Source organism: Corythoichthys intestinalis, chromosome 20, assembly GCF_030265065.1.
Source record: "Corythoichthys intestinalis isolate RoL2023-P3 chromosome 20, ASM3026506v1, whole genome shotgun sequence".
Lineage (NCBI taxonomy): Eukaryota > Metazoa > Chordata > Actinopteri > Syngnathiformes > Syngnathidae > Corythoichthys > Corythoichthys intestinalis.
The window spans coordinates 34,596,902-34,609,809 of NC_080414.1; the positions used below are offsets into that span (position 1 = coordinate 34,596,902).

The 12,908-nt window shown below is 38.2% G+C and overlaps 1 protein-coding gene across 6 annotated transcripts in view; it reads left to right on the top strand.

Annotated features, from left to right (window-relative positions):
• The window catches only part of ntng1a (netrin g1a), a 343,888-nt gene that overhangs the window by 141,172 nt on the left and 189,808 nt on the right, over window positions 1–12,908 (top strand). For all 6 annotated transcript variants that reach the window (XM_057823739.1, XM_057823738.1, XM_057823740.1 and 3 more), the window contains one exon: window positions 11,744–12,387. In XM_057823739.1, the coding sequence (XP_057679722.1) occupies window positions 11,744–12,387 (644 nt within the window). The remainder of the gene's footprint in view (window positions 1–11,743; window positions 12,388–12,908) is intronic.

Here is a 12,908-nt window from a genome sequence, read left to right on the forward strand (position 1 = left end):
AAATTGGGTTAACAGTTTGACAGTAATGGGGACAATGTGATAGGAATCCAGAGCAGGATTCTGCCAACAAAGTACACACACACAATGTAATTTGATCCATCTAGTTTTCTATGATGACAAAAACACAAATTAAGTGCTCGAGCTACCTCAGTGCTTGGTTTTCTATGACAGTTGAACCCTCCCCCGTTCTAGACCACTTATCACACCAGTGGGAATTATACAAACATCTTTAGTAATTACACCAATACTGCGTTCAGGTTGCGGTCAATTATTTCCGCATGTGCCGAACCATTAATTGCTTAACAGAGCCCTTACAGCTTCCCATTCAGTAAAACACAGATGTCTGCCATTGATTTTCATGAGGCCATTCACTAATCATTTGATCTCTTTCCTTTTCTCGGGGTCGAGGTTATTGATCTACATAAAGACAGTATTTTGAAGCGTGGGAGACAAGTAACGGCATAGGTAGTGATAAAATATATTTAACCTCTAGGTTCAGGAGAGTGTTGGACGACTGGCCAAGGTTGTCAAGTTTAACACGCAGCACATTTTCAACTAGTTTGGGTGTAGGAATTGATTGCAGTGTTTACACACATTTAAATATAGTGACAGCAGTATGTATGAGCGAATCAACTTAAGAGTTACAATTTTAGGTGAATCTGTTTTTAGTAATGATAACAAAAACAAATATTTCTATAACTTATGTAGCTCAATTTGCTACTAATTGGCTTCAAATGTGCTAAAATCGTATTTTAGTATCATTTCAATGTGTTTCAATGCGGTTCAAGCATTTTAAACTTTTGAAAAGTTGTTATAAGTTACTGTAATTTTCGGACTATAAGCCGCTACTTTTTTCCCTTATTTTGAATCCTCCTTCTGATAGTCCAGTGTGGCTTATTTGTTGATTTATTTGTGTGAAGAGGTTAGATTTTATTTCACAGCAGCACCATAAGACTGTCGTAAGACCGTCCTAATTATGACTTGACACTGTTATGGGCATTAATGAATGCTTATGACAGATGTCATTTAATGTCATCTGGCAAATTCTGTCATTAACTCCATATATGTCCAGCTCAGATCTTTTACGTCCATTCAAAAGTGAGATAATTTGCCAGATGACACTACATTACATTTGTCAAAAGCATTCTTTAATGCTACTGACAGTGTCATGTCATAATTATGACTGTCTTATAACAGTCCTATTGACGCCTCTTTCAAATAAAGTGTTACCGGTAAATCTTTTGGTGTCAATATCCCATAATACAGTGAGGAACGCTGTGGTTTATAGTCTGGTGTGGCTTATCTACGAACAAATATCGTTTTAATGTCAAATTTGGTGGGTGGCGGTCTATGTTCAGGTGCGCCTTATTGTCCGAAAATTATGGTAAATAGTTTCCCATGTTCAAGTACTTTTATCAAAAATAGTAATAATTCTATTTGTTGTCAAAAGATATGTTTACAGTGGTATAAAAAAATATCTGAACCTTTTGGAATTTCTCACATTTTTGCATAAAATCACCATCAAATGTGATCTGATCTTTGTCAAAATCACACAGATGAAAAAGCATTTCTGCTTTAACTAAAATCCCCCAAACATTTATAGGTTTTCGTATTTTTATGAGGATAGCATGCAAACAATGACAGAAGGGGGAAAAATAATAAATTGAACCTCTGCCTAAGGAGAATTAAAGAGCAACTGGAACCAATTTTTACTAAACAATTTAAGTCAGGTGTGTGCCCAATCACTGATAAATGGTTTAAAGCTGCCCTGCCCACTATAAAACACACACCTGATAAGAAGTGCCTTGATGAAAAGTATTGTCTGATGTGCGTCATGGCTTGGTCAAAACAGCCGTCTGAAGACATGTGATTGGTGATTGGTAAGACATGCTTGCATTGTAGCCATATTATTATTTGTTGTTGCTGTTGAGCCTCTGCCGTGCAGAGCGCTGTCTGGTATTTGTGTGCAATTGACTTTTTAGTTTTCATATGTGTTTGTGTGTCATTGTGCTGCCTAGCTGCGGGGATTTGCATTTTAATTCCCGGGGGCTTTTCTTTCCAAAACAAAAACTCCAATACACACTATAGGTGAAATAGAATGCTGTCTTTGTAGTAGCCTAGTAGTAGTACGTTAACTATCCAGCATCCGTGTGTACTGCCATTTTGCATGCCTTTTATGGAGAAAATGCGCGAGCATGACAAATTTGGCTGTTTTTGGATGGAAAAACTAAAAAAATCCTCAGCATCCCCTGCTTTGAGTGACTTCCAGCGTCCCTGCTCATAGCCAAATGAGAAACCCAATGGTTTGGAAGTGGGTCACATCCAGATAGTTCAATATGTCCCAATGCACATGCCCTTAGTACATCTCTTTAGATTGATGCTTTCATGAAGAACTGAAATGCTGATTTTGTGTCTTGGACTTTGCTGACTCTGAATGCGGACCCGTGTTAATGACATATTCAGCACAAAGTCTATCCTGTTGTCCAAGTGAGCAGATAGACTGCAATAAATTTCCATTTTTAGTAAGTGCTATGTTTAACGGGTCCCAGTAGACAATATTGAGGTCAATACTGAGGGTATCACAGTCATCAGATAAGGATACCGAATAAAAAAATAATATTCTCCACTATATGAAAAAAAACCCGAATAGCAGCACATTTTTAATGTTCAATGTACAGTGGTATGAAAAAGTATCTGAACCTTCAGGAATTTCTCACATTTCTGCATAAAATCACCATCAAATGTGATCTGATCTTTGTCAAAATCACACAGATGAAAATAAAGTGTCGGTGGTCTTCATATTTTAATGAGGATAGTATGCAAACAATGACAGAAGAGGGAAAAATAAGTAAGTGAACCATCACATTTAATATTTTGTGGTCCCCTTTTGGCAGAAATAACTTCAACCAGATGCTTCCTGTAGCTACAGATCAGTCTGGCACATCGATCGGGACTAATCTTGGCCAATTCTCTCGATAAAACTGCGGCAGTTCAGTCAGATTCCTGGGAGGTCTGACATGAATCGCTGTCTTTAGGTCATGCCATGGTCAATGGGGTTCAAGTCAGAACTTTGACTTGGCCGCTCCAGAATGTGTATTTTATTTTTCTGAAACCATTCTGAAGTGGATGTACTTCTTTTTTGGATCATTGTGTTGTTGCAGCATCCATCCTCTTTTTAGTTTCAACTCTCTGACAGACAGCCTCAGGTTTTCCTGCAAAACATCCTGATGAACTTTTGAATTCATTCTTCCATTAATGATTGCAATTTGTCCAGGCCCTGAAGGAACAAAACAGCCCCAAATCATGATGCCCCCTCCTCCATGCTTCACGGTAGGGATGAGATGTTGATGTTGGTGAGCTCTTCCATTTTTCCTCCACACATGACGTTTTGTGTTACTCCCAAACAATTCAACTTTGGTTTCATCTGTTTTTTTTTTTTTTTTTTTTTTTTTTTTTAAGACAGCAGAGTCTTCCTCTGTGAAGTCCTTCCGTGAACATCATTCTTGGCTATAGTTAAAGATATTGTTGATGTGTGCATTGGACTGTGCCAGTGTTTTCTCTGAGTCTTTAGTAGACACTGTAGGGTTCATTTTTACCTCTCTGAGTATTCTGCGCTGATCTCTTGGCATCATCTTTGGTGGACGGCCACTCCTTAGGGAGAAGCAACAGTGCCAACCTCCCTTAATTTGTAGACAGCTTCTCTGACTGTCGTTTGATGAACATCCAGACTTTTAGAGATGGTTTTGTATCCTTTACCAGCTTTATGCACATAATACAATATATTCAGACAGCTCTTTTGACCGAGGCATGATGCACATCAGACAATGCTTCTCATCGAGACAATTATTACCAGGTGTGTGTTTTATAGTAGGCAAGGCAGCCTTAAACCACTCATCAGTGATTGGGCACACACCTGACTTAAATGTTTTTGGTAAAAATTGGTTTCAATTGCTCTTTAAGTCTCCTTAGGCAGAGGGTTCACTTACTTAGTTTTCCCCCTTCTGTCATTGTTTGCATGCTATCATCATTAAAATATGAAAACCTATAAATGTTTGGGTGGTTTTAGTTAAAGCAGACACTGTTTTTACATCTGTGTGATTTTGATGAAGATCAGATCACATTTGATGGTGATTTTATGCAGAAATGTGAGAAATTCCAAAAGGTTCAGATACTTTTTCATACCACTGTATATATGCTTATAACAATGTTTTCATTACTTTTGGCGACTTGCTTACACCTGGAATAATGATATTCATGATGTTTTGAAATCTACCCATTAGCCCTTCACATTTCCAAAGTGGTCATTTTGCTGTAGTCATTTGCCACAGTTTTATGAGTCCCTGATAAACACAGTCCTGTGCTTTGCCGTGCTGCAGGGCATTAACTGAAATATATGAGCTATACTTGGCTACTATTCTTTGATTTGCATTAAGGCCCTTTTGTCAAAAAAAAAAAAAAAAAAAGATTTCCTCTTGCATGTCATATTGGATCTAAAACAATGTAACATATAAGCTCTGAACATTTTTTTTTTTTTTAATTTCCGAGGAGCCCAAAAACACACAGGGCACCAGGTGCTGCAGTTAATGTCACACCTTAACGTGCCACAATATGATTGTGTTAAGAAGCCTGGGTGGAATTTTCCACCACCTTACAGCTACGACTTCCCAGAGCAGGAAGTTGCCTGTAGGGGATGATGGAGGCAGGATACAAATTGAACCCTCCAAAAGTTAGCCTGTGAGGTTGCTATTTCATTGTCACCTTGCCATGGAGGACGAGGTAAAACTTACAAAGCTTGTTAGTCAAATGGAGCTGTTTATCATTCTAACTTACCTGATCTTTGCCTCATTAGGTCACCTCACATCTAAGGCTTGCTTCTTTCATGTTTTTCACTACATCAAGAATCACTTCCACACACATGCTGGGTGCCATCTTCAAGCTAATCAAGAAGTAGATTATCTTTGACTGATAAATTTGAGCTCGTAGCACTTGAAAGACCTCCAAGCAGAGTGCCTTGGGCAGAAAAATAAAGCCCCAGGGAGCCTGGTAATCACGTGTGGTACATACTGTAAATCGTACAAATTTTTTTTGAAAGACCTCTTTAGGAGACGGCCTGGTGAGATAAATGCTAGTGTTCTTGCATTTCTAATAGATATTTATACACAGTGAAGAAAATAAGTATTCGAACACCCTTAGAAATCATGGAGGAGTCTGAAATTTTCATTGTTGGTGCATGTCCACCGTGAGAGAGATAATCTAAAAAGAAAATTCCAGAAATCACAATGCATGATTTTTTTAAACAATTTATTTGTGTGATACAGCTGCAAATAAGTATTTCAACACCTGTCTATTAGCTAAATTCCGACCCCTGAAAGACCAGCTAGTCCGCCTATTAAAAGTCCACCTCCACTCCTTGTATTAGCCTGAACCAGATGTAACTGTTTGAGGTCGATAGCAGCATAAAGACACCTGTCCACCCCATACAATCAGTAACACTCAAACTTGTAACATGGTCAAGACCAAAGACCTGTCCAAAGACACCAGAGACAAAATTGTTCAACTCCACGAGGCTGGAAAGGGCTACGGACAAATTGCTAAGCAGCTTGCTGAAAAAAGTTCCACTGTTGGAGCAATCATTAGAAAATGGAGGAAGCTAAACATGATGGTCAATCTCACTCGTAGTGGAGCCCCATGTAAGATATACCCTCGTGGGGTCTCAATGATCCTAAGAAAGGTGAGGAATCAGCCCAGAAATACACGACAGGAGTTGGTCAATGACCTCGAAAGAGTTGGGGGCCACGATTTCAAAGGTTACTGTTGGTAATACACTAAAGCCTGAGTTATGCCACTGTGTTGCCGTGACGGCGAAGCGACTACAGTGTCAATGAGCATTCAATAGTTCTGCGGCGTTGCTCTGTAATTCACCGCCAAGCCACTAGAGGGGTGTGACGTTGTGTTTGTAAGGTTTTGGGGGAATCTTGATGACTTCGTTTTCTTGTGGTTACACTGCTATGCTAAAATGCTAACGGAGATAAAACGCTTGACTGGGGATCTTTAGCTCATCAACGTTGAACAACAAATGTCGATCAAAAAAATGTTAAGGCGCAGGCGACGCAGAAGACCGTTTCGGAGGCAGTCTGTCGGACTGTGCATGGGCTATCCGGTCTCCTGACCTAAATCCAATAGAAAACCTTTCGAGGGAGCTCAAACTCCAACTGACTCATGGGTGGGCCAAGATCCCTCCTGCAGTGTGTGAAAACCTCGTGAAAAACTACAGGAAACGTTTGACCTCTGTACAAATAAAGGCTATTTATTGTCCCAAATATTAACATTCATTTTCTCAGGAGTTCAAATACTTATTTGCAGCTGTATCACACAAATAAATCATTGAAACAATCATACATTGTGATTTCTGAATTTTTACTTTTAGATTATCTCTCTCATAGTGGACATGCACCTACGATGAAAATTTCAGACCCCTCCATGATTTCTAAGTGTGAGAACTTGCAAAATAGAGGGGTGTTCAAATACTTATTTACTTCACAAAAAAAATATATATATATATATATATATATATATATATATATATTAGTGCTGTCAAGTTTATCGCGTTAATGGGCGGTAATTATTTTTTTAAATTAATCACGTTAAAATAGTTGACGCAATTAACTCATGCACGGAATGACCCGTTCATGCGTTGCCTCAAAAATTTTACAATGACAACGTCTTAGCACATTGAGAGCGAAAAGGCAGAGAAATGCGAGTGGACATGGGTGTTCATTGGACCGCACCTGTTATTGGCTTAAGCTTTGGCAACTTTTTCACCACAATTATAAGTATTGTGGCGAACGACGTGGGGAAGAATGATAGGAGGCGATTTTTTTTCCTAACACACTTAATTGAACAAAACGCAGAACATACAGTATACCATTTGCGGCCACAGTCATGGTTACACAACTTCCCATCATGTATTTGGGCGGAACAGTTAAATCGCTACAGTATAATTTAGTGAAAGCATGACAAAAATAGTATTCCTATCTCTCACATGAGACAATCTTTTTCTTAACACGCTTAATTGCACACAACGCAGAACATACTGTATACCATTTGCAGCCACCACTGACAACCATCATGCATTTGGGTGGTACAGTTAAGTCGCTACAGTATCATTTAGTGAAAGCACAACAACTACAAAAAAATCCTATCTCTCAAAAAAAATAATGTTAACAAAAAAAAAGCGCTCAATGCAAAGAGAACTGGCATTCCCAATCAAAATAGCTATGCAAAATACACATAAAACTTACTCAGACTTTACCTTAGCTAGATCTTTAATTAATTTAAAACTCGCCATTGACACCTGGTGGTGTATTTCAATCACTACCTTACGAAGTTAAAGACACTGCGGAAGAACGGCAGGGAGCCCAATGTGACGTCACCACTCGGGGATGTCAACAATGGCGAGCTATTAGATTATTTTTTTGATTGAAAATTTTACAAATTTTATTAAAACGAAAACATTAAGAGGGGTTTTAATTTAAAATTACTATAACTTGTACTCAAATTTATCTTTCAAGAACTACAAGTCTTTCTATCCGTGGATCCCTTTAACAGAAAGAATGTTAATAATGTTAATGGCATATTGTGAATTTATTGTTATAATAAACAAATACAGGACTTATGTATAGTATGTTGAATGATTATGTCCGTCTTGTGTCTTATCTTTCTATTCCAACAATAATTTGCAGAAAAAATATGGCATATTTTAGAGATGGTTTGAATTGCGATTAATAACGATTAATTAATTTTTAAGCTGTGATTGTGAAATTTTTCCATGATTTTTTTTAATTGACTGACAAATTTCAAACTTCAATAGCTCCTTGGCCATTTGACCTTTTGACCCCAAACCAGTGCAGGGTTGAAGTACTTTACTTGGAGATCAGGGCACACCTCTTCGTTTTCCAATTTATCTATTTATAAATTTTTGATGAATTTTTAGTTTTTATGACTAGCTTCAAAATTTAATAGCTCCTAGCCCATTTGACCTTTTGACCCTAGACCAGTGTAGGGTTGCAGTACTTTACTTGGAGATCAGGGCACACCTCTTAGTTTTCCAATTTATCTATTTATACATTTTTGATGAATTTTTAGTTTTTTGACTAGTTTCAGACTTCAATAGCTCCTAGCCCATTTGACCTTTTGACCCTAAACCAGTGTAGGGTTGAAGTATTTTACTTGGAGATCAGGGCACCCCTCTTAGTTTTACAATTTATCGATTTATAAATTTTTTCATGATTTTTTAAATTTTTTGACTAGATTCCAACTTTAATAGCTACTAGCCCATTTGACCTTTTGACCCCAAACCAGTGCAGGGTTGAAGTACTTTACTTGGAGATCAGGGAACACCTCTTAGTTTTCCAATTTATCTATTTATAAATTTTTGATGAATTTTTAGGTTTTTGACTAGATTCAAACTTCAATAGCTCCTAGCCCATTTGACCTTTTGACCCCAAACCAGTGCAGGTTTGAAGTACTTTACTTGAAGATCAGGGCACACCTCTTAGTTTTCCAATTTATCTATTTAAAATTTTTCCATGATTTTTTTTAATTGACTGACAAATTTCAAACTTCAATAGCTCCTTGGCCATTTGACCTTTTGACCCCAAACCAGTGCAGGGTTGAAGTACTTTACTTGGAGATCAGGGCACACCTCTTCGTTTTCCAATTTATCTATTTATAAATTTTTGATGAATTTTTAGTTTTTATGACTAGCTTCAAACTTCAATAGCTCCTAGCCCATTTGACCTTTTGACCCTAGACCAGTGTAGGGTTGAAGTACTTTACTCGGAGATCAAGGCGCACCTCTTAGTTTTCCAATTTTTTTAGTTACAGGTTTTTAATGATTTTTTTTTTATTTCTAGACTAGCTTCAAAATTCAATAGCTCCTTGGCCATTTGACTTTTTGACCAATAACCAGTGCAGGGTGGAAGTTTTTTATTAGGACATCAAGGCACACCTCTTAGTTTTCCAATTTATCTACAAGTTTTTCAAATTTTTCATAATTTTTTGATTGAGTGACTTGATTCAAATTTAAATAGCTGTGAGGTCACCTTTTGTTCATTATCAGTGTACATTCGTAGTACTGTCCTTGCTGTTCGTGGATTTTTGTTTTACACAGCTACACATTTTCCATCTGTTTTTGTAAATCCAGATTACAATCTGTCAATATACTTGACACAAAATGCGTGCTTGATTTAATTTTTTTTATTTCAGCAGAGTTTTTATTAGTCAGGCAGCCATCATTCATTTTTTTTATTGAGAAAAATACAAACAGAGGTCTCATGCGAGATACGAACCCGTGTTGTCACGTGTAAGAGACGAATGCCTTTACCACCAAGCCATTTTTCTACATGACGTCATGGGCATGGTTTTGGATATAAATGCACCAAATGCACCAAACCTACGCCGTCTATCACTGTGCGGTAATACCTGAAAGGGAAACTCAACAGGAAACAAAGTGCTGCTGGCTTGAACAAAACGCGGCTCAGTTCACCGCAGTACAAGATGACTGCGAGAATCCCAATGTCGCTGATAAGAGCAGTGCATTTTATGTAGGGTCAAAGAATTTCAGCCATCCAAACTTTGAAAAGCACAAAAAAAACAGAGAGCATGTGGCAATTAAGCAAACTATCGAAGTCAGACAGGACCCCACTCGCCCTATGGACAAGTGGCGGAATAAAGGTAATGAAAACAGCGCCATGCACTGACAAACGTGTTTTTGTTCGCATTTTACAAAGCTAAACATGCACGTTCAACGAGGTCTTATGAGGAGGACATCCCACTTTTACAAAGGCTTGGAGTTAATGTGGGAGCCGCATACTGCCCTTTATTTTGGATTGGTGCTTTTATGTTTATTTCTTTACATTTCACTTTAAAGTAATGGCAATTTTGTTGTGCCAGTTGATGTTAATCGAGCATTAATTGTTAATGTAATTAATTAAAGTTAATTGGCTCAAAGTAAAGCTTGTCATAATTTTATCGCATCAGGCGGGGTGTCTCTCAAGCTCAATGACTCAATGAGGACCAAGTCACATCTCCAGGTCCTCCTCTGAGAACCTGGGCAAAAAAAATATGTGCACCCCTGTGTATATATGTGTATATATATATATATATATACACAAAAAACAAAGAGAGTAAAAAATAAAAGTTCATACACTCTTGGCCAGGGGTCAGGAACCTATTGCTCGCGAGCCAGATATGGCTCTTTTGATGGCTGTATCTGGCTCACAGACAAAAAAAAAAAAAAAGTTTCGTCATGTAATGGGAAGGGCGCTGAGACCTCAGGGGAAAACCTGGCGGATGTAAGGGCCACAGGGGTTCCTTTGGCAAGCCAGGCAACATTCAGGACAGGTGCAGCAGGGGAGAACACAAGTCTGATGATGCGTGTAGCAGTCCGATACATTTTTGGGCATTACATTTGACAGTAAACTGACATGGAAACCCCACGTCAGACATATACAAACAAAAATTTCCAAGAGTCTCTCAATTATAAATAAAGTTAAACACTATCTTCACGAGAACGCACTCCGCACTTTATCTTGCTCTTTGGTTCTCCCATACTTCTCACATTGTGTTGAAGCCTAAAGAAACACCTATTAGAACACGATAAATCCTTTAGTCACCTTACAGAAACGCGCAGAAATGCGGATCATTCCTCAGGTCGGGTTTCTGGAGCACACACATAATTTGTTTATTCACTCAAAGCTGCTAAAATTTAACGATCTTGTGAAGTTTAACACATCAATAATCCTCTATAAAGCATTTAACAAATTATTACCATTAATTTGCAAAACCTTTTCACAATGAAAGAGGGAGAACTCATAACCTAAATCTGTCTTGGAATGTGTGCTGGTTGTTTCTTACCACTGCTGGTTTATTGTCTGTTACCATTGTAGGTATCGTTAATCGTTATTGTTGTCATTTATAATTGTTTGTCCTGTGTGTGTGGCCTTTACCATTGTTGGTATGGACTACTTTCATTTACCATGTTAGTGTGAAATTGTTTTTTGGTTTGAGTGTTACCTATGGTAACTTCATCACATGGGACAAAATTGGTTCCAAAAATGTGTATGTATAAAATTGTTTGAACTGAATTTTTAGCTGGCTACAATATGGAAGGAAGTAACAAGATTTTTTTTGTTCTTAATTAGATGACAATAGGGTTGGGATTAAATAAATTGTCTTCTTCCTGCTCCTTTTCAGGTGTGTAGTTGATGTTGCAATGTTGCTTAATTTCCTTCATTCTTTTTACTGCTCTTTTTTGTTATATGAGCTGTTTATATTTGCTGTCTTAACAAGAACTGTCATGGCCTGAAAAAAGGAATGAAATGAAATGAATTGACAAAAATATCGGTATAGGTATTTGAAAATCAGTCGACTTTACCATAAAAGTTGTCAACATTTTAACACGGTTCAAAGGACAAACATCATCGCACCCCAAACTGTCACTATATCATAAGATGAGAAAACAATGATAACATAATAAATTATGTCATTATTAATTGTACACTATCCACACTGCTCTTAAAATATATACATACATATATAATGAGATTGAATTTTCATGATTTAATTTTTTGTCCATGTGACTCAGATCTGTAGTTCCATATTGACCAGCTGCCACTGAATAACTGTCTAATATGTTATATATTCCACTTAACATATGATCATTTTTTTGCTCTACTCATAGGAAAACCCCTACATGTGTAATAATGAATGTGACGCCAGCACTGAGGAACTCGCCCACCCTCCGCAACTCATGTTTGACATCGAGGGCCGCAATCCGACAACCTTCTGGCAGTCGACGTCCTGGAAAAGGTATCCGAAGGCCCTCCTGGTCAACATCACGCTGTCTTGGAACAAGACCATTGAGCTGACCGATGACATCGTCCTAACCTTTGAGTCAGGCCGGCCGGAACAAATGGTTCTAGAAAAGTCGCTGGACTATGGACGTACCTGGCAACCATATCAATTCTATGCCACTGACTGCCTGGATGCCTTTACCATGGAGCCCAAGACAGTGCAGGATCTGACCCAGCATACTCTGCTGGACATAATCTGCACTGAGGACTACTCTCGAGGTTATGTGTGGAAGTATGATAAAACGGTTCGCTTTGAGATCAAGGATCGTTTTGCACTGTTCGCTGGGCCTCGACTCCACAACATGGCTTCGCTTTACGGCCAACTGGACACCACCAAGAATCTGAGAGACTTTTTCACCATCACAGACCTGAGAATCCGACTCCTACGTCCTGCCACTGGAGCTACAATGGTGGATGAAAACAACCTGTCTAGATACTTTTACGCCATTTCTGACATAAAGGTCCAGGGCAGGTAAGAGCTTCATGCTTCTGCATCTTTGTATTAGCAAATGCTTAAAGAATGCAAAGTTGATCAACTTCAGTACATAGATAATACAAATAATACAGTTTGTTACCATGTTCAATTTGAGTTTTTAACTTTAAGGGACTATACAGGATTTTTAAAGTTGATATAAAATGCTTTTCTATTCGATGCATGCTTCATCAATACCCTGATGAGTACACATAGCCCTGAAATTTTAACTGAGACTTCCCTAAGCCCTTTGCTCGCCTTCAATAGAGAGAGTTCAGGTCGACAAACTGTGGGCGAACACACACCTCTACACGTCCACCCACGTCCCTGTGGTAGCAGCACTTTCTCCACTTGGCCTAAACACTTTTCTAACCCAATACCCAAGACTTGCTACTAACACTAAACAATCATGTTTTCTATTTTTACATTTCTGGTGCCATGCACGAGCTTAACCCAGGTTGAAGTTACGTTTTAGGCCTGGATGTGTCAGTCGTGAGAAAAAAAGTGACAAACTCTGTATT